The sequence below is a fragment of the Sceloporus occidentalis genome, unplaced genomic scaffold, assembly GCF_023333645.1.
Source record: "Sceloporus occidentalis isolate IW3139 unplaced genomic scaffold, rSceOcc1.0.p SCAF_49, whole genome shotgun sequence".
Lineage (NCBI taxonomy): Eukaryota > Metazoa > Chordata > Lepidosauria > Squamata > Phrynosomatidae > Sceloporus > Sceloporus occidentalis.
Genome location: NW_028317029.1, coordinates 6,318,352 through 6,345,876, shown reverse-complemented (window position 1 = coordinate 6,345,876; position 27,525 = coordinate 6,318,352). Strand labels below are relative to the sequence as shown.

General features: G+C 41.2%; 1 protein-coding gene across 2 annotated transcripts in view; it reads left to right on the top strand.

The window, feature by feature from the left end:
• LOC149288965 (phospholipid-transporting ATPase IB-like) overlaps nt 1-27,525 on the top strand; it is a 232,119-nt gene that overhangs the window by 63,013 nt on the left and 141,581 nt on the right. For both annotated transcript variants that reach the window (XM_089491122.1, XM_089491123.1), the window contains exon 24: nt 5,726-5,898. In XM_089491122.1, coding sequence (XP_089347248.1) covers nt 5,726-5,898 — 173 coding nt within the window. The remainder of the gene's footprint in view (nt 1-5,725; nt 5,899-27,525) is intronic.

Genomic DNA, 27,525 nt, shown 5'->3' with positions numbered 1-27,525 from the left:
GCTGCCATTAAATAAGGGCATCCCATTGACCCAGAGATCTTCAGGAGATCCAAAGTTGGTAATCATGTTATATTTAGGTAGCACCCACTACTCATGTGGTGATTGCTTCATGGTGGAGTTTATGAAGTTCTTCTAGGTCCTTTCTTCATTATAACTTTTATCAGTCCAATGATCCCCCTGTGACATTAAGGTTACAACTCTGTATTGTTTACCACAGCCGGGTTTGGCCAATGTGTAGGAAAATACAAAGTAAAATATACACTGCATTTCTTTTCATGAAAATAAATATTACTTCTAATACCGGTAATAAAATGGTAGTAATACCATTAAATTCACTTCACTAAGTGCTATATAGTGGAAGTTAACTCATACCGATCAGTCAGTTATAGAACACCCAAGAGGTTTCCTTTTCTTCCTCTGCCAGAGGGCTAACGCTAGAGAAGGGAAAAGGGGCATATTCTGGATAGAACACTAGCGTGGTTAAAGAAACCCAAAATTAATGAAAAAAGCATAAAACATTCAGTGTTAACCAAACTTTGCCTCCTAAGGCAAACATGATTTTTTAATGCGTTGAGACTTTAGATTTTCCTAATTCTTTTCTTTTTTTGTTTTGGAAATCAAGGAGACTGAGGTCATAAAATGACACAGGAGCTTTCTAGCCTAATCAGCATGAGAAAAGATGAATGATTCGAAATTATTTCCGTTTTCTGCTCAGTTTTGTGAACAAGGAGTGTCCTTTTATAATGTTGTTTGGGGTAGAAGTATACAGATGTACAATTAAACGTCCTGATCTTCTCAGTTACTGTCTTAAGCTGCAAGCCAAAGATTCATTATATCATTTATGCTAATTGGTTAGTGGCATTTAAATACATGTAAAGCTGGGTATTTTAAGTATGAATTACCACCAGTCAGGGATTTTATATTAAAACAGGGTAGCCAGAAGGTAATTGTCAAATTGTGGATTACCCTTAATCCTAATATAGGGTGAACCCTGTCAAGGAGTTTGTCATACTCTAATTTAGAAGACCTCGGAGGTGGCTGGAGCGGAAGGAGCTCTAATGAACAATGCAGGCGGACTCCAGGAGATCAGAACTTCCCGCTTGGGTTGACCAGGGCAATGGAGCCGAGTGGGGCAACTGCTCCTCTGCGAGCCCTCTAGCTCGGTCTCGGTGCCGGCTTGTAATGCAGAGCGCCGGAAGGTGACCATAGGAGTCCTATGCAGTCTTCACTGTCAAGGTAAACTAGGAAGAAATGCCCTGGCTAAACTTTTGATGTCACAGCTAGAAAGTATAAATCTGAATATTAAGTAAAGATATGACTATAGAGTGTTAGCTGGTCTTCAGTGCTGGATTCAAATATGGTTCAATCAGAGGTACTTTTTAAATGACAAAAATGGCCAGCCACGTGCCAGCTATGACTTAACTATACGTTTGCCTGTGACCATTTGGCTACCAATTATTCTATGCTATTTTGCTGTACCATGAAACCTTAGCATTCAACCCACTGAGCCAAGCGATCGCCTGTCACGATCCACGCCCTCTGTTCCTCCATAATTGCTTCCATCCCTATCAGAGGTAACACTGATATGCAATGGTGGCATAAGAGTTAGAATCTCTCCCCTGATGACACCACTCTTTCCCCCCTGGTGGTCTACTTACAGGAAGCAAAGGGTCCTCTCCAGCTGCCAAATCTGTGAATGAATACACATGTATTTTTATAATTCCAGATGGAAAAAGGACAGAAGCAGCCCTGATTTCTGTACATATTTAGATCATAAGGTGCAAACACACTAGAAATTGTGTGAAAGGAACATCTGTCTGGACTTTACTATGTTGTGTTAAAAGCATGATACTATCTGAAGGGGTCAGATGTTTACCCCTTCCTTCCCAGTGCATTATATGACATTACATTTTATTTGTAGAAGGCTAGCAGATTCTGGAGCGTCCACCCCTGTTCATTCGGTTAAATGTTTAAAACTCCCGTAGGAGCTGAAATAAACACACAAGGCGCTTTGCTTTGGTATGGATAGTGTAATGCTGAAAGGTTTTTGCTAATCTTTCCATTAGTACCGTCTGATGTGTGTGAGATAAGAGAAAAAGCAAACACGGAAACTGTGTAATGTATGTTACTGTAAACTAGTGAAGATTTAATCTGTGCTAATAAAGTATGCACGTAAAGCATAGTTAACCACCTATTATGCTGATGGTGTCTATTATTAATATTTAACCATACCAGTAATAAATGTGAAATGCCACTAGTGCCTGTAATATCATCTAAAATTGGGAAGGTACGTATTTGGGGACTTTATTTGGGGACCTTTATTTTGCAATGGGTGCAAATAGTTGATGTATTTCGGGTGCATGCTCTGCTAAGCTGGATATTGGGCAGTACCCCAGACAGCTCCCACCAAAATCCCATTGCTTTTACGTTACCAAGGTGGCCCTTGGTGGTTCGCCAGTGATCTGTGCCTTTTCCTGCACAGGTCCGCGTCTCTTGTGCCTAACTCTACCAGGAGCACCAGGCACGTCCCTAAACATGCCCCTTGGCGCAGGACAGGGTCAGTAATTTTCCTGGTTGCTCCACTAGAAATTGGTAAGGCAAGGAAGGTCCATAAGCATAGTTTTTTATATGTATTCTTTATGTCTATTCTGATGTTGTTTATAAATTTATTATTCAACATTGTCTCTTCGATCAATGATGTGTTTATACCAAAACTGATAAATCTACTAAATCTTTAAATCTATTTTATCTAAGTTCAATTAGTATCTATATTGATTTTTTTTTATCACATTTATATTTACGTTGTCTCTGTTTATTTGTTAATTACGGTTTCCATATACAATGTGTTCCTTCATACAAAAACTCTGAAAAGATCCATTTAGTTATCTGTGGATAAATGGACCCAACATTTGTAAGCACTGGTCAATGTGTGAGTTTGTGACCCCAAAATCAACAGATATTAATAGTCATGGACACTAGATATACTCCAATTAATAGCTGATGACTAGGAGAATCAGTGGAGTTACTTAGTAATTAGAGAGGACAACCCGTCAGTGATCGTTCGGTACCTTGTTACTTGTTTATTTGTTTCCATGGTATTCATGTTTTCTGCTTGTTTAGTGCGGTTAACGAGCCATGAGCATACCTGGCAATGTTCACATTGTCGATCCACCGACCACGGTCAAACATCTGTATGGTTTGTGGGTTTTACTTTGTGGTCTTACTGTATGTGATGAGTAATACAGACAGTTTGCTGTCTCCAACACTGAATTCGGCTTTTCTGTAAATAGGTTCGGTGTCTAGGGTAAATGCATCATTGTACTGTGTCGTTTCTATAAATTAATGAGGTGGGGTAATGATTTTCTAAACACTTTGGTATTTACGAATCGAGAGCTTAATGCTGTAGTTTAATTCTGTAGTTATTTTAACCCATTATTACTGTTCCATATTTGGGGGTAGATACCTGAGTAGGGTTTTTTTTACAGAATGTATGGCAACCCGCCATGGTCGTTGTGTCTTATGCAGTAAGGTAGTCCAGAAATGGGCTAAAATAGTTTTTGAGTAGTACATTTCCAGACTATATGGGCCAAGTTGGTTGCTATCCAGCAAATCTTCTTAAGTGATTTTTTAAGATAGTCCTGAATTGTATTGTTGTTGTTTTTTTTTTAATTATTGTATCCAGCTGTATACAAACAAGCTCAGGCTATTCTGTCTTTTCATTGTTCTGAGAATGCAAGTTCCAGAGTAGGTCAATAATATTTGATGACACAACTAGGACCACACATGATCTTGTCTTCCTTTTGTGGAACTACACTTCTCATGATGCTCATTGATCATACTTAAAAAGAGATTGCGCTAGTAGAATACCTTGAGTTCCATAATAGCTGGACCACCGCCTGTTGACTTCTTTAAATTATAGCCCCCCACCCCCATCTCTGTTGTGTAATTGCTGATTAATCATGATCAGGAGAACTGGAAACAGAGAAGAAGTGCTAAATCAATTACAACAAACAATGCCATTCTTCATATTTATTCCAGTACACAATGTAAAATGTTTTGGTGTAAAGAGTTCTGAAAATAATTTTACTTGGCTTTCACGCAGCGCTTTAGGTATTAAAGAGTTTAAGAAAATTGTTGCAAATTATAAATTTTAAACATTTTCAGAGAAAACGAGAAACCAGGGTACATTAATTAACTTTGTCCAATTTTAATATATGCTGCAATACTAATATTTTAACTTGATTCAGGGCTGTTCCAAATTAAAAAATTTTTGGATGCATTTTTGGATGGGGCGGGTTCACTACTCAAAATTAGGAAAGATGTTTTAAGGAATTAAGAAAAGACAAGCTGTCATCCTGTGCTCTGCAGAATAATTTTATATGAAATACTATTCAGGTTCTCTAAGGCACTACCTAGGTGAGCCCCCTAGTCTGATTGCAGGGTGGCCATTACCGCCGAACCCAGCCACAAGGGGCGATTTGCGTTTTTTTGTAGATACTCAGGTCTGCCGACGAACACATGGCAGAAGGCAAGGAGCAATGTTGGTTAAACTATAATAATAGAAAAATGAATTTATTGGAATAGACCCATGTATTGTTCCACCATGTTTCTGGCACCTAAAAAAGAGATGAGTATATATTATCGTTTTAATATTCCATAGAAACTTCCCATGGGTAATGCCCTGCCAAACTCCCACTTTTTATGGGAATTATTGGTAGTTTGGTCAGATAGTGGAACCAAGGCAAGCCATGAGAAGGGTGAGAGATGGTAGGAAGTGAGTAGGACCGCACTCCCCCACACCTGTAAATCAAAATAACCAATCCGATAGCTGATATAGCAAATTAGTTGCTATAGAAATATGTTAATATGTCAGCAACATGTAGTTAACTGTCATTTCATATTTACACGCGTGGATCAGTGAAGGTTCTGTCTGCAGTGATGAGATTTTACAGACTAAAACAGTTATATGTAGTATATGTAGTAATATGGAAATCTCTGGCTAGTGTGATCTTAACCCTGTTCTGTGTATAATATAGAAGGCAAATGCAAACAGGGGAGCTTGTGTAACAGTGGAATTAGAACATTACATACCTTATCTACATTTATCTGCCAAGTAACACTAAAAAGCATACTGAATCTATGATAAAAACACAACATATAGACATATATTTTTTTATCTGTTCATTTTAGGTGACAATCAATTTAACTCTGACATTATGTAATGAAACCATTAAGTAACAATTTGATAAGGTAATTTGCTGCCTCGCTCTCCATCTATGCAGTCTATGGGTACAAATATCTTATAACCGTGCCTGAGAGCTCTCTGTGTTTGAGTCTGGTGCTTCACTGAGTCTCTGGGGTAGTTTGTTCATTCTCTGGGCATGAAAGAGGTGTCTGGCCACATCCACCCCCCATCCAGGTTCAGCCTACTTACTCCTTCTCCCAACCACTACCAAGGCTAACTGGGGCTCATCCTCCCCCTACTTTCTGCTAGCCCACCTCTGCATGGGGCTACCCCTGCCTCTTGAAGGAATCAATTCCCCCAGAAGAGGGGAGCTCCAGGTAGCCTATGATAGAGGTTCCAAGGTATGCTCTTAACTCTTTGTCATCTGTGATCTCCCTGTGTCTCCTTTTACCTTTCCTTCCACTGCATTTCATCTCCTATTTACCACTAAGCCCTTCAGAACTTGTTTGCAGTTTACAATTAATTATCATTTTCTTTCAGGCAACAAGAGAAACATTAACCAATCACTGTACCAACCTTGGTGACTCACTGGGTAAAGAAAACGATATTGCTTTAATAATCGATGGACAGACCTTGAAATTCGCTCTCTCGTGTGAGGTTCGCAAGAGCTTTCTTGACCTGGCCCTGTCCTGCAAGTCTGTCATCTGTTGTCGGTAAGAAAAATACAAATATCCTTTTCATTCCTCTTACTATCGCTACAGTGCAAGCGTTGGCAGACATCATGAACCTAATTCCATGTTGAACTATGTTGGGCTTTAAGGGTGTTTGCTTGTGATCTATAGGTACACTGATAACAATAACCCATAGCATTATTAGGACCAATAGTGGCAAGTGTCTTTATCACAATCCGGACCTTAGAGATCTTATTGTTTCTATGGAGGTTCTGTAGATGCTAATGGTACCAATATTTAACCCCTTAAGGACAATTGGCGACACACACTAACACTATACACTAACATACACAAACACACTCACTGAGGTTAATATATATCGCAGTTACTGGGAACGATTAGACATTTATCCCTTTATACCAGGGGCGTCCAAGTTTTTTCTGCAGTGGGGCACTTCATCAGAATTGTATACGTGCGCGGGCCGCACTCATTTTTCACTGTGAGAAAATATGGCCTTTAATAAAATATGCAGATTAAAATAAAGTAAATGACACAAAACCTTTACTTTTCCTCTCACTGATTTCTGGACCTAGAAAGTTTTGTGACTACAAATTCAGGATTCTGGATAAGTAAAAATAAAATAGTTCTATTTATTTTAGGGATGCACTAAAATGAAAATTCTGGACCAAAACCTAAAATTCACCGAAACTGAAAATGACCCCCCCCCACACACTTTTAATAAAAGTAAGTTACACACCAAAATTGTACAAACAATTATATATTATGATTGTTAACAGCAATCTCAGGCATACCCAGATTCCAGCATGTACTGGTTGGCTGGGCATTGTACCAGTAATTTTTGTCCAATTTTAGTGTGTAACCATGCTTTTATTAAAAGTAACACACCACAATTGGACACAAAAAAAATCGACAATATGACTTGGCATGAAAGGAGTGTGATTGCTAACCGCAAACACACTCTTTTTATACCCAGGCAACCAGTAAATGCTGGAACCTAGGCATGATGGGACTGTGATTGCTGTTAGCTGTTAGCAATCACACTCCTATCATCCCAAGTCAGCCAGTACATGCTGGTACAGGGTGGCTGTAAGTGCAGACCCCATACTGCTGGCAGCATCAATACACAAGGGGGCAGCTAGCCAGGTTTCAGCATGTACTGGCTGACTTGGCATGATAGGAGTGGGATTGTTAACTGCAATCACAGTCCCATCATGCCAAGGTTCCAGCACTTACACATCCATGCTATAACACACACACAAATTATTCATTCAATGGTTCATTCCCTCAATCAGACATACTCATTCAAACACCCTCCCCCACCCCCCCTTACCTGCACTACAGCTCTCGATGGCGATCACAGACTTCAGCAGGTGGCGCGGCCTCCCTCGTTCTCCCCACAGAGGAGGCAGGACTGGAGCAGAGAATAGACTCTCCCACAAGTAAGCAGCAGGGCTCTTGTGATCCTGGCTGCCGATCTCACACGGGCCGCACCTCGAGGTCCCGCGAGCCGCATGTTGGACGCCCCTGCTTTATACCGTTTTATTTTATGGTAAATATGTTGCTATAGCTGGGGTTAAAGCAGCAAGATCATTTGGCTACAAAATGTATAGCACAGATATTTGTGACATCTATATCAATAAGGGCATTTTTTTACTTTTTCATTAGGAACAAACATAACTAAATATAATCTCACATGGAGATATGCAATGATACCAGGTGCTGATATGTTTTATATTTCCTGCAGTGCCTCCATTTAAAATGTTGTAGAAAAGTTCAATTTCTTGAAAGTTACAGTGCCGTTTTTGTACTATACTATATATGAGACAAGGTGTAATTCCAGCCAACAGGCCTACTCATAGATGATACTGGCGTGATGCTGCACTTATAATATAAATGTGAAAACCGAGACAACATTTTGATTGAAGTTTTATGGCGTTTAAATTTTATTACCTGTCACATATGTGTCTCTGGAGGACAGATAGGGAAAATAACTCCTCAATGGTCTGGATTTTGTTCACTTAAGTTTTGCCAGATTTCTCCAATCAAACATACCAGACACTGTTTACTTATTTTTAGTAATTTTGCTGAGCATGTCAAAATGCAATTACCGTCTATAATGGCAGCACTATGGTCATCACTTGGGGTCACCTAAGTCAATTTTAGCGCACAATCTAGACATACCGTATTTGCTCGAGTATAACATACGTTTTTTTTTCAGAGCAAATGCTCTGAAAGATACCCCTTGGCTTATATTCAAGGTTGTTTTATAATCTGACCTCAAATAGCGGTCTGACTACAAGTCTGAGATCCAGATCCCCCACAGTGCTGCAGGGGACCTGAATCCTCCTCTCTGGCAACCAGTGGATGTCTAAGCAATCTGCGCAGACAACCTCCACCGCTGGATCACTGGCGTGACATGACCTTCAGGTGCTCCACCATAAAAGCTCTGGCAGAAGTACCTGCCAAAAAGCAGCGGAGGTTGTCTATGCATATAGTGCAGACGTTCACCGGCTGCCAGAGAGGAGGATCCCTGGATCCGCCTCTCTGGCAGCCGGTGAACGTCTGTGCGGTGTGCACAGACAACCTATGGTTAATTTTGTTATATTGCCTGCAGTTACAAATGTTTTAAATAATTTATTCAGAATTCCTATTCCATTTGTATATGATTAAGATATGTTTTTGGAGCTGCGTTAAATAGGAACATCATTATCAAAAGGAAATAGGAGAACTCAGAAACTCGCACATATCTGATATTATAAAATTATATGGTACTAATACCAATGGTAAAGACAAACCAACACTTTCAAAAATAGATGTTTTAGTAAATTAAATTGATATTTAATTGAGTGTTTGTACCATTGTCTGTACAATTGAAGATGCAAAGAATAGCCACTTTCACACTCATCGTTGCTGATGTGAGTAATTTTATTATTATTATTATCTTTTATTTATATAGCGCCAACAGTTTACACAGCGCTTAATACAATACATAAATTCAAGGGATATGACAAGACGGGAATTGACAGACTAAGACAAACCGATACATTAGGTAGAGAGGCTCGGCTTGCAAGCTTACAATCTTGAAGGAATGGGGTGACAGAGAAAGGGTGAGAGGTAGTGTGGGGTTGTATCAGTGACAAGGAAGTTCTAGCAGCTAAGATGGTGCAGCTTCTCTGAAGGAGTGATATTTGAGATGTTTCTTGAATGTTGGGAGGGAGGGTAAAAGCTGAAGGTTCGGTGGAAGTAGATTCCAGAGATATGGGGCAAGTCGAGTGAAATCTTGTAGACGGGAAAAGGAAGAGGTAATAAGTGAGGAGGGGAGCCTTAGTCCATGGGAAAAACGTAGGGATTGAGTATGAGATTATTTGCTTATGAGGGGAGAAATGTATGGAGGAGCAGTGTTATGGATGGCCTTATATGTCAGTACCAGGATTTTACATTTAATTCTAAAGGTAATTGGGAGCCAGTGGAGGGTTTCACAGATTTTTTTTTTTCAGTATTTTATCCTGCTCTAAGCTTAAACATTTGTTGCTTGCTACTGTCCCGTAGATTGCTAATTAATCACTATTAAGTAAAACCATTGCTGCTGTCATTGCAGTGCCAGTACATTTTATTTTATACATTGAAACATTCCGTTATTTCTTTGACTGTTTTATTACGCTTCTTGCTTATATAATAATGAATCACAGGTCCCTTTACTCTGCAGTTGTTGACAATATTGTTCCAAGGTCATGTATCAATTAGTGGAATGAAAATATATGAAACTATAAATTCACCTTTATCAGGTTCTTTGGATTTCGGCTACATTTCAAGAAAAATGCATTAAGTCTGAAATCAGATGAGGTATAATATTATTTTAATACAAGATCTTGAGTGACAAAAAAATAACAGTTTAACTATTCCTTTTGCAGTTATACAATACATACACACTCTCTCTCTCCACATTTTTTTTGTTCCCTCCATATATTGATAGTCATGCCAGATGTCCCTCCAGTTTTAGAGAATACATTAAAAGCTAAGTTTAATAACCTTTTTGCTCAGTCATTGGGGCTATTATCCCACCATAACAAGAGAACCAACTCTAATGTGATACCCGAATGAATCTCTCCTGATACTGAGTAAACAACTTACCCAACATCCTTCTTCCTCTCATTATTCTACCTCAATATTTTTGTATTAACTTATTCTTTTCTATGTGTTTTGTTTATTTGTTGTTTTGTTAATTTTTTTTACTATTTTGTCAGTATGACTTTTTCAGATGTCTGTTCTCACAATTCCGTCATTCTCTCAATGACTTTATGTTAGGAGTCAACACTACACTGCATTGAAGGATTATTCTCCCTGAGTGAACTCCTAATGATCAGTGAGAAGTTCACAGAGAAGCCGTCAGAGACTGTAATATCCAAATCATTTCCAGACGCAACAGACTTCAAACAGGGAGAAGTACAGAGTCTAAAACTAGCAGCCATCTCTACGCTTAAAACTACACATAAAAACTTTACAAATGAGCTATACAAACAAGCTGACAAATTGACAAACTACAAGGAGACCTCAATTTATAACTAGCATACAAGACCAAAGGAAAGACCACAGTGGACAAGTTAAACATTATGTTTGAAAAATAACCAAATGTTAGCCCTATTTAGTTAGATGCGTAAAGCTTGTATTCTTGGTTGTATGGCAAACTATGTATTTTTCTCTCGTCTTACTTGCACTTGCTCAATAACATAAGAGGTAACCAGCGTAGCAACTAGGCAGCTGTCAAGGTCACCTTTATTGTGAGGAGGGCCCTACGTAAATTGGTATCTTGTGCCCTACTGCTCTAGTTAACAAGCCAGACTTCATACTAGAATAGATCGGGCATAGTTAGCAATGCCTAGTCGTGACCCGGTGATCAATTTTGTGTACAGTGTAAATTTACAGTGTAAATAAAGTTTACAAAGAATTAAAGAAGCTTATATTTTTTGTTGATGTTATCTGGTCAGTCATTATTTGAATTATAGTCGACCACTTCTGCTTCTGTGTCTCGCAGCTCTGCTTCCGTGCCTCGCTTCTTGTTCTGCATCTTCTCCTCTCTTCTATCTTCTTTTTTCTCTCCTCTTTCTTCTCTCTTTATCCGCATCTCTGGGGATATAACCTCCTGGCGAACTTCCACCAAAGTGACAGAGCTTCCGGAGACATCCCCCCCCCCCCCCGATGAGGACGTCACCAGAAGTTCAGCAATTTTGGTGGAAGTTCACACAAGGTTTTCGTAGCACAAAATTGTGGAGCTTCAGGTAACGTCCTCTCCCCTATTCTCCAATGGGGAGAGGACTCACCCGAAGCTCCGCCATTTTGGCAGAAGTTTAGGGCAAAATGTTGGAGTTTCTGTTGGCGTCCCCTACCCTCAAATCAGGGTTGAGGACTTCACTGGAAGCTCTGCCATTTAGACAGTTTTCCCTGGGAGGTTATATCTGCAAAGATGCAGACAAAGAGAGAAAAGAGAAGAACAAGAAGATGCGAGACACTGAAGCAAAGCTGCGAGAGATGGAAGCGGAAGTGTTCTGCAGAGAAAGTAGGGAGACATTCAGAGACTGTGAGTGGAAGAAGAGCCCCCGAGCTTAGGACCTCTGGCCTCGTTTTCAGCGATTCGTACGAATTGACAAAATCGGCAACTTTCGTTAAATTTGCAAAATCGAACAAAACTGAATGCACAGTTCTAGTAGTTACTTGTTTGATCACTTTCTTTCAACTGAATTGTGTGGTTAAAATATGGATTTCTTATTATGAACTTTACAGCTTCTGTTCGTAACCTCCCGCTTATAAATCTTGTTCTCTGTAGTTGCTTGCATGTTGTATATACGGACTGAACATATGCTTACTTTGGTCAGTTGCCTGTACCATGAGAGAGACAGATTTTTAGTGAATGCACCTAAATCCATATTTCACTAGATGGTAAAGAACCAGCCGGAGCAGACCATATATTCCTAGAATCCATTCGAAACAGGTACATTTCAGTGATCAAAGACGTATGACCAGTGAAGTTAAATAAATATTTTTCTTCTGAACTGTATCCTTTTTTCCTTAATAATTTAAGGCAGACATAGAATTAGCAATTAAATAAGGATAGGCAAAGTCGTAAAAAACTCTTATTTTTTTAATTGTTATGGCTTGCCATTATTAATTGTCCAACAAGTAAAATCTGGAAAACCTCCACATATTGGAATACTTACTCACTGACAATCTAACGGGGAAAAAAAAGCTTCTGTTAATTAACATTTTAGTGGTTTGTAGAAGCAAAGCTTATGATCTCACATTTTTCCATGACTGATTACTTAAACAGACCTTCAGAAACCCAGTGCTGGTCATTGGTTAGTAACCCTTGGACTGGAGCGTTACCTTTGTAAATTGCGAGAGCCATTATTATTAATAGATGGTTGAGTTTAATATAAAATAATAAATACGTTTTTTCTCTCACCAAAAAGGCCACAAAAAGAAAGCCTATAGAGATAATGAAAAAAAACATTATGAAATTACACTAAATAAACCCACATGACTGTGTTAATAGAATACAATTAGCAATATATGTACCTGGGAACTGGGTAGGCTACCCAGAGCTCTCCCTCATCTGGGGGAGGGGCTTTGTGAGGAGGAGGGGCTAGCCCAGATAGAATTGAATGAGCTGGGAATGGGGGAGGAGGCAGATGGCGAAGGGGAGTGTCCTAATGCCGCTCCCCTTCCGGAGAAATAGGAAGGTGACCCAAAGTAGCGCTTCACTTGGAGACTCTGGGTCAAAAGCAGTGCGTTTCCAGGTATAGCAACTTAATCTAATTAAAAATCCTAATTTATGAATAATCTCACCTATTATGAAGTTCCTAGTTGAGCTAGGTAGCCGTTTGTGAGGGAGGATGAGAAGAAGGTAGAAAATGAATTATGCTAGCTCTGAGACTCAGATCTCAGCTTCTGTGAGGTTAACATTTACAGTAAATATCTCTGTTGTGGATCAGGATTATGGAACAATACATCAAGTGGAGAGAAAGGCTTACAGCATGTGGATGAATGATGAGCATTTGGGGGGTGTACGGTGTATTTGGGGGGGGTAACAGTATGTTTTTCCATGTGAGAGTTGTTAAAAGATCCATGTCATTAGTTTAAACTTAGAAATAATTATTATGATGGCAGATTACGAGATAATTGCCAATCGCGGTGGCCCAGTTCTAAGGGTTTTCCTTATTGGTTCTTCAGGATAAATGTATCTACCTTCCAAGTAATCTCGCAATCTCTCCTTCTTTTTTTTTCAAATTTGCCGATGTATGATGTTGATATGTCCATCTGAATTATACTGATATAGTAGCCCACAATAAGGGTCCATCATAAAGAGGTTCCTTGTTCATTGTACTTAATAGGTTGTGCCTATCTGTAGATGGGAAAACACCATACACGGCCAGGTTAACTTTATTTTGGTTAACTCTTTAAATTCACAGCTGAACCTTCTGATAATTATTTATAAGAGTGGATTACAGTATCCTAGATTAAAGCGCCACTAAAAGGACCACTTGGTTTACCTGCTTGTCTATTTTCTGGCTTCAGTAGGAATGGTTCGGTGGGACCAAAGTAGCATGTACTGGGCATTTTTGTGAGATGCCTTGAGAATCGTGTATTCAGTTTTATTGATTTGAACACGTAATGATCTCAGGGCTGTAGGTGGATAAATGCAGTCTGATCTAAAGAGACTCTTTACCTAATGGACCAGAAGCCCACATGAACACCATTTGCTATAATATAATAGGAACTGACCCTATTTCTTATAGTATTTTACTCATTGAAGTATTTTCTTTAATGTGCGTTAGCATTATGTAAACATTCCAGTGTTCTTTTAATTGCTAGATAATAAAACACAATGTATTAATTGAGTCAAAAACCTCATACCTCACATTTTACTTTACATTCCGTAACATCGCTTTAAATAAAAGATTGTTTAAGTCAAATAAAGCCTAATATCCCCTCTAATTAAACCCAGATTTGTGTGTAATGCATACAGCAGTCCCGAGCTTCCGTTAGGAGCAGCGCATGTTATTAATTGAGGGTACTCCATTATTTTTAATTATTAGCAAGTGTTTCATGTCCCGTTCTTGCCCTTTGCACACACACTTTCTGGGAGTGATATGAGAAGGGGACAGACGTTGTTTTTTGGGAAGCAGGAAAGGGGAAACCACAGAGGAACCAAACTGCAGCTTTGGTTTGGAATGGCCCCAAGCCAGATTAGAAAATCCGCAATGTGTAAGGATCGCGGACTGAGTTTGAAAGCTAAATTAATAGCAGCGGAAAAAAGAACAAGAGAGTATTAAATTATGATTTGCAAGGTATTACTGGGGGAAATGCCGCGCGTCTCTCTCGCTAATGATGCCAGGTGCAGCAAAGGAAGAGGGAGCCTCCGGCTGCTGGGGACTCTGACTTCCATATGATATGTGTATCATGGCTGGCTTTGTGTCATGGGAGTTTGAAGACTTTAGCCACTAAGCAGTGAGATGTAAGTGACTTGCAGCAAGGTGAAGGGCGGGTGCAGCTGGGCTAAGGTGGCAAGAAGGGCCAGGTTGGCCATGGATAAAATAATAAATCCTATTGTCTTTATAGTTTGCAATTTTAATTGAAAGTCCCATTCACCATGGTTTGGAATAGGGCGAAGGGGTTAACCCTTTGTTTTCTGCAGAATCATAAAAAGCCCGGTTTTCAAAGAGCACATATAAGCTGCAAATAAGAAAATGCTGAATCTCGAGCATTTCACATAAAGAATGTAATGAACATGGAATTTTAAAAGGGATAAAGTCAGAAGACAAACACATTTGGCAGCTAGAGTTTAGACTTTAAAAGGTTTCTTCTCCCCCATGTTGGCGTCACGTTACAATTTTATAAATGCCATGTATTAGGATAATGGACGGATCCCATGCTGTGAAACTGGGAAAGCCTTATCCTTTCTTTCGTTAAAGTTCTTTTCATAAATCCATAATTTGTGATGACTGTGTAATTATGCCCTTGAGTACCGAGTGGAGGAGTTGAGTGATGACCCTCAGGCATTTCTCCTAAAGATACTGAGCATACAGGGATTGGCAGGGCACAGAACATCATTATTCTGTGGGGAACGTCTGTGACAGGTTCATGTGTACAGTATTTCAGTGTAATATCGTTTAAATGCATACCACTGAAATCGGAAACCACTGAATAATACTGCACCTGGAACAGCAAATCCCAACTAGGATATGTGCATATAAAACTATATGAATCAACAAAAACTACCAACCAAAAAATACCCGTCCCCTCTCTGGCTGCAGAGCTTCTGTAATAAAACCCGGCTATAGAATATATTACAAGAGTTTCATGTGTGCAGTTAATGCTAATAAAATAATCTTCTTCTATAAATAATACGTTTAACGGATTAAAAAAAACAAACTTTAAAATGATGGCATTTATTTTGTGATCACGTAAAATCGAGATAAGGCGAGATACGTCCAACCATATGGATTTATCCCTTAAACAACATCAACTGGATTAACATTTATTCTGTTTGAGTTCATTTACCAAACTGTCCCCGGTTATGCACATCTGACCCCCAGCTTGCCACTCTGCCCCCATATATGCCTTATACCTCTTATATGCCAGTGATATGCAACTGAGCCCCCTGATATACCTTTTACCCCCAGATATGTTTTATGCCCCCCTGATATGCCTAATATCGATATGCCTTATACCCCCTATATGCCACTGAGCCCCCTGATATACCTTTTACCCCCAGATATGTTTTATGCCCCCCTGATATGCCTAATATCGATATGCCTTATACCCTCTATATGCCCTGAAATTCATAATACCCCCCATACACCACTATAACTCACCCATACACCACTTTGGCTTCTCCCCCTCCCATACACCACTCTGGCTCCTCCCCCTCCCATACACCACTCTGCCTCCTCCCCCTCCCTTACATCACTTTGGCTCCTCCCCCTCCCATAAATCACTTTGGCTCCTCCCCCTCCCATACTCCACTCTGCCTCCTCCCCCCTCCCATACTCCACTCTGCCTCCTCCCCCCTCCCATACTCCACTCTGCCTCCTGTCAGCCACAGAGGTTCACAAGACACCAGGGAGCCGGGTAGAGAGGCAGAGTGCCATATGGGAGGGGGAGGAGCCAGAGTGGTGAATGGGAGGGTGGCTCCCATACACCCCTCTGACTCCTCCCCCCTCCCATACACCGCTCTGCCTCACTACCCGGCTCCGTTACTGACAGGCACTTTCACTGCAGCTTCATAGAAGCCTCAGCGTAAGTGAAGGTGAGTAACGGAGGCTGTCTGTGCGATGCAGACCCCCACCGGCTGACAGAGAGGATGATCCTCTGTCAGCCGGTGGGGGTCTGCACGATGCGCACAGACAGCCTCCGTTACTGCCCTTCACTTACGCTGAGGCTTCTATGAAGTCAGTAACGGACCCGGGTAGAGAGGCAGAGTGATGTATGGGAGGGGGGAGGAGTCAGAGGGGTGTATGGGAGGGGGAGAGAGACGGAAGTGAGAGACCGGCCGACAGTGAGGGGAATCCAGGTCCCCTGCAGCGTTGCGGGGGATCTGGATTCTAGTGCTATAATCCGATCTCTGTTTGAGGTCGGATTATAATTTTTATAATCGACAAAAATCGATTCGATTAATCGATAATGAAAATCGTTGACAACGATTTTCATTATCGATTAATATCGATTTTATCGATTAGTTGTTTCAGCCCTAGTGACCACCATACCTGGGAACTCTCTGGGTTCTCCGAATCCTCCGGGTCACAGGAGCGGGGTCTTGACACGCCCCGCTCCCTGCCCATTTTCCTTTAAGTGGGGGTGTGTGACAGAATGACCTGTCATACAGGGCCCCAAGGTAGACAGAGATGGCTCCAGCCTGGCTGCATAACAAACATGGCTCAAGCAGGAACTCCATTGTGTTAACAAATCCCATTAACAGGATTACTGCCAGGAGGATATTCAGTAGCCAAAGGGGATTAAAGGTTGGGTCGTCTACATGTACCTGTTTATTAATGTTAATTCAATTATGTGGATATGTAAGGCTATGTTTTACAACAATAAAATGTTCAATTTGTTCTTCACAATCATGGTGGTCGTGACTACTTTTGTGATCTAAGACAAAGATCCATCTATTAGCCTTTTGAGGCTGGAGACTATCCTGGAGGGACAGACGGTATCTATAACCCTAACTAAGCAACCCATAACAGAGTGTTTCCCAGATTACGAGATAATTGCCAATCGCGGTGGCCCAGTTCTGATAACACGGGTTTGTTTTCCTTACTGGTTCTTCAGGATAAATTTATCTACCTTCCAAGTAATCTCGCAATCTCTCCTACTTTTACTGAGTAAACAAATTTGCCGATGGTCTATGTAGTATGATGTTCGTAGTATGTGTAACGATTCGATGAGAGACGGGTCCCGTTTGCAGAATGGTGGGATATCAGGACGGGTAGTAGCAGGAGGAATAGTGGGACAACAGCAGGAAAGTTCCAATAGCATAAACAGGTCACAGTCCAAGGTCGAGGCAGGCAGCAAACAGGCAAAGTCCAAAAAGCAATCCAAAGTCAATCCAGGCGGCGATCAGAGAGTAGTCAGGAACAAAGCAGGAGTCAGGAAACCAGTAAATCAGAATATAACACACTGAGACAGCGATAACGTTTGTACCACACAAGGGCTCAGATTAGAGTGAGCAGGGGGTTTAAATTTGGTGCCAAACAGCTGCAGGCAATAATCAGCCAATCAGATAAAAAGCGGGAGGACCCGCCCCCTAGCGTGACGTACGCAGTTGCTGGGTATGGGATTCCTGGCCACCATGACAGTGTGCACGTGTGCGCACCTCCAGTGCATCGAGGACGGCAGCAGAACCCTTCCAGGACCCCCCGGCAGGAGAGACAGGCGCCAGGACGGCCGAGGGCAGCGAAGAGGGCGATCCACAGCGGCGAGCATGGCTGGAGGACCCGACGGCGGGCACCCTCGAGGACGCCCCCACCCGAGGGAGCGGGACCTGAGACGGCCGGGCGGCAGCAGCGGAGCCCCGGGGAAAGGTGACAGTATGATCTTCATATGACATCATCGGGAACGCCCCCGACATCATCGGGAACACCCCAGACATCATTGGGACAGGCTGGTCAGCGATATGTGAAAATTATGTGTTTCCTGGAAAACATGGCCGATGTGGTCACTCTATCCACTGCATGTGTATGACCAGTTACTACAATCACACCTCTTAGTCTTTGTAATACCCTCGCAAACATGATGTGTTTCTTGGAGATCTCAGCAGACACTCATTTGACTGCTGTCTCCACTTCTTGCCAGGGTTCATAAAAAATGTTTTTGTTGGAATAATACATCTAGCTGACTTTTTGCAATTTATTGAATAAAAAGATTGAAGGTAATATATTAATCAACCATTATGCTAATTGAGCTTTGCCAAAGTATGCTCGCTTTTTGTTTCTGATAAGTATGTAAAACTTTGAATGCTAAGTTATCCAAATAATGTCTGCTTTAATATTGTGACCTCATGATGGTGCGGTGATGGATCTTATTTACTGTGTTACTGCGATGATGTGATGTGTCAACAGGGTCATGCCAAACTCATGACGGTCTGGGTCCCCTGATGCTAGTGTTGAGTCAAGTCTTTTTTCGTAGGAAAAGTAGGTTTGATGCCAGTCTGTCCAACATCACAGCTGGATCGTGCTAAAAATGCTCACAGAGAACAGGAAAGTAGTGCTGTGATCATACAGAATGTAAAATGCTTTATGGTAAACTCTACGTTTGTCAAAAAGGAAAACATGGTCTAATGCTGATACAGTTATTAATGAGAAAAGGCAACTGAGCCCTGGAGAATGGTGTTAATAAGGACATTCAGTCATAAAAACAGAGATATATTCTGTCCTTCTGAGTGTTTTACAATAATTCTCACTATATACACTATATTTGGTGCCATGCAAAATAAATATGTCAATAATAAAGGAAATAATCGCAAAAATAAGCTTATTTGCCTGAGATAAAGGTAACTTCATCTTATCCCATTCAGTGTCTCTGATGGATGTAGCTGTATTAGCCTAAGAGAAAATGGGGGCTTTAGTTCACGTTGACATGTTTTATTGGGCCAGCAAACAAAAATATGTAAAGTTACATGAAAGCTATTGTGGAGTTAGAGATTTCTACTTCAAAGTGCTGCCCATGTATTTGCCCCCTCACCCGGCTCCTCTGCTATTTGCCCCGTGGGAGATGTGTCCAAGTACATCTTCTGCCACATGATATACTCGCTACCACTCAGCTCCGGCTTAGCGAGGGTTCCAGTGGGTGTAATGAGACCCCCTGTGTGCATATACAGAAACCACCCCCACTGAGTGGCTGATTCAAGATACTGTTCAGGAGGCTACCTGGGACACCGAAGTGTCCCTGCACTATGTTCATATGCACATATAATATATTAAAATCGTGCAATGTCTGTACGTCTAGGAGTCACTGGGCCAGCTGTTGCATTTTAGTGCTCAGTAAATTTACTTAGAACATAAGTGCATCACCGAGAGATCACCTGAGAGGTGGGGGAGACTTTGCTGGAGATGTGCAAATATGTCATCATAATTGGTGAGATAACTCTATATTCTCAAAAGAATGCCAACTGACATTTCACACAAGATTAAGAACGTCTCGATACTCATGTTACTACAGACAAAAGGCCATCAATGGATACATGATGCAGAGCAATACTGTGAAAAACCAATAAGAGATCACTCATCGGGAGAGCAGGTATGAGATGTTTTATCCGAGGGATTATTACAAGTTCTGTGCAAAGTAAATAAAGTAGAACATTTTTTTGCACTGGTGCCAAAATCGCTAAGTAGGTGTTTTGTTTACTGAGCTAATGGGTTTTAATCCGTCCCGTGCAGGGATATTTCTTTGGCTTTTATTTTAAATGGGTTTATTTTGTTAAGGCAATTATTGAGTAACCTTTGTGGGACTATAACTTTCATCACCCTCAGCCAACCAGACAGCTGGCAAATTGGTGTGACAAACCAGAAAGCCGTCAAGCTATCACTGCGTCCCACACCAAAAGTGCTTTGCTGGTAAAACCAACTAAATGGATGGAGAAATGTGAAAAACGAGAGGGTATGGAGCAAGTGCGAGGAGCGACCATGTGGCCCAGGCCAGCACTGGCAAACCCAGCAAATGTCTGGTGGGCCACTAGCCGTCATCGCTCCATAGTCACCCGAACTGCTGCTGGTCACACCTACGTCATTTGGCTGATGCCGGCCTTAAAGTGCCAGGGCCGTCTTGCTGGCTCTGATGTTGCCACAGCCCTTATCGCTTCCCTTGTTTTTATAGATATACATTGAAAACATGAAAGTCAAATATACCAATTGTATTATACCAATATTAATAATAATTTAATAAATAATCTAAGCACACACATTTAAAACAATTTAGTATATAATTTTTATACTTGGGAACTTGTGTGCTCCAGCCACCCGGAGCCTACCCTTACGGGACGCGGACAGGAATACCCAGTGACATCAGTGGGCGGTCCCGCTGACATCGGTGGGCGGTCCCACTGATGTCAGGGGCGGTTCTGCTTACATTGTGGAAAGCGGTGTTTCTACTGCAGTTCTCCGAGCCAGACCCAGAGAGTTCCCAGGTGTGATCCTTTTACAAATATTTAATTTTTTCATTTCAAGTTTTAACCTCAAATAAGTTCATGATGCAATATTTCCTGGAAATTTATTTTTAGTTTGCTACTAAAATAAAAATAATAGTGTGCGCCCTGAAATACACTGCTCAAAATAATAAAGGGAACACTTAAACAACACAATGTAACTCGAAGTCAATCACACTTCTGTGAAATCACACTGTCCACATGGTGTTGTGCAAATGGAACAGACAACAGGTGGAAATTATAGGCAATTAGCAAGACACCCCCAATAAAGGAGTGGTTCTGCAGGTGGTGACCACAGACCACTTCTCAGTTCCTATGCTTCCTGGCTGATGTTTTGGTCACTGTTGAATGCTGGCGGTGCTTTCACTCTAGTGGTAGCATGAGACGGAGTCTACAACCCACACAAGTGGCTCAGGTAGTGCAGCTCATCCAGGATGTGGCAAGAAGGTTTGCTGTGTCTGTCAGCGTAGTGTCCAGAGCATTGAGGCGCTACCAGGAGACAGGCCAGTACATCAGGAGACGTGGAGGAGGCCGTAGGAGGGCAACAACCCAGCAGCAGGACCACTACCTCCGCCTTTGTGCAAGGAGGAGCATAAGGAGCACTGCCAGAGCCGTGCAAAATGACCTCCAGCAGGCCACAAATGTGCATGTGTCCACTCAAACGGTCAGAAACAGACTCTATGAGGGCCCGACGTCCACAGGTGGGGTTTGTGCTTACAGCCCAACACCGTGCAGGACATTTGGCATTTGCTAGAGAACACCAGGATTGGCATATTCGACACTGGCGCCCTGTGCTCTTCACAGATGAAAGCAGGTTCACACTGAGCACATGTGACAGACGTGACAGAGTCTGGAGACGCCGTGGAGAACGTTCTGCTGCCTGAAACATCCTCCAGCATGACCGGTTTGGCGGTGGGTCAGTAATGGTGTGGGGTGGCATTTCTTTGGGGGGGCCGCACAGCCCTCCATGTGCTTGCCAGAGGTAGCCTGACTGCCATTAGGTACCGAGATGAGATCCTCAGACCCCTTGTGAGACCATATGCTGGTGCGGTTGGCCCTGGGTTCCTCCTAATGCAAGACAATGCTAGACATCATGTGGCTGGAGTGTGTCAGAAGTTCCTGCAAGAGGAAGGCATTGATGCTATGGACTAGCCCGCCCGTTCCCCAGACCTGAATCCGATTGAGCACATCTGGGACATCATGTTTCGCTCCATCCCCCAACGCCACGTTGCACCACAGACTGTCCTGGAGTTTGCGGATGCTTTAGTCCAGGTCTGCGAGGACATCCCTCAGGAGACCATCCGCAACCTCATCGGGAGCATGCCCAGGCGTTGTAGGGAGGTCATACGGGCACGTGGAGGCCACACACACTACTGAGCCTCATTGTGACTTGTTTTAAGGACATTACATCAAAGTTGGATCAGCCTGTAGTGTGGTTTTCCATTTTGATTTTGAGTGTGACTCCATATCCAGACCTCCATGGGTTGATAAATTTGATTTCCATTGAGAATTTTTGTGTGATTTTGTTGTCCGCACATTCAACTATGTAAAGACGAAAGTATGTCGTACGATTAGTTCATTCATTCAGATCTAGGATATGTAATCTTAGTGTTCCCTTTATTATTTTGAGCAGTGTATATATAACAAAAAACCTCTCCTATCCTTTTACAAAACTGAACCTTAGTTAATTTGTTAAAATCATTTTTTTATTGAGCAGTGGAACCAAAAATATGGATTTTTTTTTCTTTTTAACCATTACTATTTTATTTTTTTTTGAGTATAGAAACAGATGTAGGTAACCTCAGAAGCTGGAGATTCCCCAAAGTCGTCTCATATTCAGATAATTTCAAAGGTCTCTTGGCTATAGCATGAAATTCTTAAAATGTAAATAATGGGATTTATTAAAATGATCCTGATATTTTTTTTCTTTGGAGAAGGGCTGCGACGATCCGTAAAGGGAATATGATCCATTATACAGCCAGAAGGAAGAATTTAATGAAAGGTACCTGCTGTCATATGATAAAGGGAATTACCCCGTCCCTTAAATCGCAATTAATTGCTGTAATAGAAGACTGCGGAGGACAGAGAGAGAGAACGGAGGAAACCATATAAATTCCACTGAGGCTTCAGGCAGTCGTGCTACGTTTAGGCCTCAGATGGATGGTAAAACTGAACACCAAGTATGTTCTGCTTTGTGAGCTACGGGACACGCGTATACTGGATAATGTATAGTAACTCATAAAATGATGAAAAAGAATATTAAAAAAGAGTATGTAGAAAAAGATAAGCCTACGTCGAATTCTCTCTACTGAGTGGGTGGCATTCCCTGTGAAGAGCAACTAGCCATAGTCTGTTAAAAGAGATTTTTGTGTAACAATAGAGGATGAGATTTAACTTAAGTGTAACAGAGACACAATATTTATAGTATATCGGCTGTATCAATAGTGATGATTTAATAATTCAGAATTAATTAATTACATCGGGGGTGGTAAATTTCACCTAGGGTGACACATGCCCCAGGCCCTGTCCTGATACTTCGTTTACCTTTGATAAATCTGCTATTTGTGTTGTTGCCATGTTTTCTCATTTCCTCATAGTTGCCACATTAGGGACTTTTAGAAATTGATACCATGGTTGCAGGAAAAAAAACACTCCTGTTTGTCTTTTTTTAAAGCTTCAATAATCCCAGCATTCTTCTCATATACCGGTAATATTTAATACAGTAAATATGAAAGAGCTCTACGGTGCCTAATGTTCTCCGGATAAAGCGAGAGGAGACTTAGTCATGTAATTGTGTTGTTTGTTTTTAGACTTGGGTGTTTGACAAGCTGTGTCTCAGACGCTGGCCGGTTGCCATTAACGGTAAAGGTTAATGTATAGACTAATGGCTAAAGTGCTTTGGGTGCGGTGCAGTTTGGATAAAGATTGTATGAGGTGAACGGGAGGATTAGTATGGATGGTAACTACTATGTGGCATTATGCAAATATGAAATAATGATGTGAAAGTGCTGACTGGAAGCCGAGTTATTGGTAAATTGGTGTGTTCTACCTGTTCTTGCTTTAAAGCATATTTTAGCTAATACTGTTCCTGGAGACATTAAACATAACCAGTGATGCATGGCCACATTCAAAAGTGGGCACATGCCCAAGGCCCACCAGCAACAGTGGGACCACCAGGGATGCTATCAGAGAGGTAGGAGCGAGCAGGGAGGCTGGGATCCCCTGTTTTGCAGCAGGGCAGCCCCACCAACCCACACCTCGTGCCCGGACATACCACTAGGCCAGCGTAGTGTACCACGCTTTCTCAGGCCAAACGCACTGTGTCCGAGCTCTGGAATATGACGTCATTCCCCAGTGCTAAGACAAAGCACGCAAGGACTGTGTTTTACTGGGTGAGTTATTATTATTATGATACTGTGTGTGTAGGTATGTTAATGTATGTGTAAGTATGTCAGTGAAGGTTATTGTGTGTGTTAGGTGACCCCTGTTTTATTAAAACAGTAGTATTTGGGTACAGTAGGGTATCAGTGGTGGGCCCACTATTATATTTTTGCCCAAGGTCCACCAGAGCCTTGAATTGGCCCTGAAGGGCAACAGGAAAAAGGGGTAGTTGCTCACTGGGCACACCAAGCTTGGGCTCTAGGCACCATTTTAACCAGGACTTGGTCTATTCCTGGCAGTAGGAAGGATTGCCAGGGTTTAGCATTAGACAAGTCACATCTAGCTAGACCCTGCAGTTAACCCTTCTGTCTCACACAATATATAAAAAATATAGACTTTTTAATTTTGAGAGTTAATAATTGTTTATTTCTTATATCCCCTCAGCATTCTTTGCTGCACCTATACATAGATTGTATATTTATGACTTCCCGGCTGAGATGGCGGGAATACAGCTTACAATGTGCATCCAAGCTTTAAATGAATGTAATGTAAAGTGTAACAAACTGATTGAAAGGATTTCAGTGTTTTCATAGTGTGTCAGGTAAAGTTCATATAGAAACTGTTTTAAAAAGCAGAAGACAGCCCCAATTATTGGTTGGCTTTTGTCCTTTGCATATGTTTTGTGGCCTGGAGTTTGTATGTAAATTCAATCCCCCCCATTATAGACCAGGATACAAAGGGTTTGTCAAGAAGTTGGAGCATAGTCAATCCTCTGAAGAACTATTCTTGTTTGATCTTTAACCAGCCAGCGTTTGAGTTAAAATCTGTTTAAATTCTGTGGTTGGAGGTTGCGTAGCTTCCTGCATACTAGTTGTGTTACATATTGCAGTGCGGTTGAAAATGGATTGAAATGCAGGTCTGACATAATTCAGAAGAACTGCTCTTGGCAAGAACATAAGTAATAGTTTCCTCCACATTTTGTTATAGTAACCAGATCTGATCCAAGTTGGTCAAGTTATTCTCCGTAACTTATAGCTCTAATTGACCAATAGGACCCCATGAAAAGATGGACTGAGGGAAACCCATTCAAGTGTCACACAGACGCCATTTATCACTCCCATCACTCCTTTTGCAATTATGTTACAGCTAGAAATGTCCTTATTTTCCAGCAAAGTAGACCCCACACTTTTGAACTGTAGTATATATTAAGAAAAATAATTGAACTTACGTCTTGAGTTCTTTGATTTGTAAATGGTATCATGAGTGAGAGATGGGCTCCTCAATGTATGTTCTCTTTTTTACATATGTGTGTCAAATATTTAGATTAAATTGCGGATTTTTAGATAAGAAAACATCCTATGGATGTGATTGTGAGTATCGGTTTGTCTTAGTCTGTCAATTCTCGTCTTGTTATACCCCTTGTTAGTGCTATATAAATAAAAGATAATAATAGTAATAAGTGAATCTATTTATTCTTGATTCGGTGGCATTTCACTCAGTAGATGTTGTTTTCTATTGATTACAGTATAGCTTTCTCTGGCACAAGTATAACATACACTGGTACTGTTTTCTAACCATTGTTAACACCACTTAAGGTTTCGACTGCTGGTTGAAAAGAGCTTGGGGGTCTCAGGAACCCGCTGCTTCTTAAGTTTTTTTCATTTTGATGAAATATGGGAAGGTTGAGCTCGATTTGCCAGTTTGCATGAACTTCACTTTAATTTTTATCTTTCACGTTAACTATCCAGTGGATCATCCTACTGAATATTCAGTCTCAAACACTTCTGCATTTCTTTCTCTCTATCGCTCTTCCTCCGTCTTGCTCCTTTTTAACGCATGTCTCATCACTCCTTGCACAACAAAACCCTATTCTCTGGGGGGGTTGTTGGTTGACCCCTTTACCATAGGATGTCTTCCTTCTTCCTAGTGGGTTATTTACACTTTCAATTGATGTGACATCATACTTCAGTATGGAGCGAGAGCAACCCAAAAGAAAGCAGGCAATAGCTTATAGAGGCACAGAGCGCACTCATCTCACATCAGGGATAATGGTGCTGCCATTTTCCTAAAACTGGTGTGAGTGCAGGGTGAGGAACCGTACAACCGGTGAGGCAGCATAAGGGCCACCAGCATACGTTGCACAATAAAGCATGGCTCCCTTTATGCTTTATTGTGCTTGTTTTTTTGTGTCTGGTTTTAAATGAAAAACAAGAAATATAGCTTAACTTTCTTTATATTCATGAACTTTCCGTAAGTAATTTCCGGCAACAGTGAGGATCCCGCGGTCTTCTTGCTGCAGCTTTCAGAGCCATGTCTTTCACAGACAAAACAAAAGAGAACAGAGTATTTTGTCCCCCATAAAATGCAGCTTTCATGTGCGTTTTGTTTCCAATAAACTTTTTTCTCAGAGGAACCCACAGACCTATCAAACATTTTATACAAACTCTCTGGGGGAACCCAAACAGATTTTAGAAACAAATAATTCACAGAGTTTATAGCGCCCACATGATCAGTTACTCCATCACCGACTGTGTCTAGAAGCCTCTGCTCAGGTCAACCACTGCGTTTTTAATAATTACAAGTCCCCCATAGCAGCCATGTGGGAAAAAGGTACGTTTGTGTGCTATAAGCTACAAAACACACATATAATTTTGGAATGTGGGATATTTTATTGAAATTTTTTGAAAATTCTTTTGAATAGGAAATTAAGCAGGGTCATTAGGGAAAGCCTGTTTTTTTAAGAATTGCGTTTGATATAAATCAATTTGATTGATTTGATTTTGATAAAATACTTGCATGCAAGTCATATACAGAGTGCATCAGAGCTTACCGCACATGGGACACCAGTGGGCAAGCAGGGGACGTACACCAAGCGACAAGCCAAACCCGGATGACCTAGTTAGGGGTGTCCAACCTGCGGCCCTCCAGGCGCTGTAGGACTACATCTGTCATAATGCTCTTTCGGCTAAGTGGCTGGCAGAGGAGTATGGGAGATGTTGTCCTGCAGCAGCTGGAGGGCCGCAGGTTGGATACCCTTGACCTAGTACCTTTCTTTTTAAAAAATCTGCCGTAATGGTGTTTAGCAGTAAAGCTGGGTGAGAAGTTTCACCTGTGTGCAATAAATGGTAATTTAGGGTAGCTCTCTGCAAGACTAAGCCAGAAAATACAGTAAAGATACAAGAGAGGCAACGCATACCCACCTTATATCAACATCATAAAATGAGAGGGATCCAGTGGGTCACACTTTTCTGCAAAGAGTTAAATTGAATTATTTACCTAATTCACTGACACCTAAATTAGAAACTTCATAGAAATTATCCCTGTGAGGGTATTTTGATTTTGCCAAAACTGGACTTGCTAAATGAGGATTTAATTGAAAATACCTTGTAGCAATTAAAAATATATATATACAGAATTACACGTTCTATAAACAGAAGGACACATGTTAAACATATAGCAAAAGTAAATGCAATAAAAAGGGATTATATGAAAGAACCTTTCCTTTACCGGAACATTACCCCTTTTTTCCATATAGACCTGTGTAAACACAATGTAAATAAATGTACGTGGCC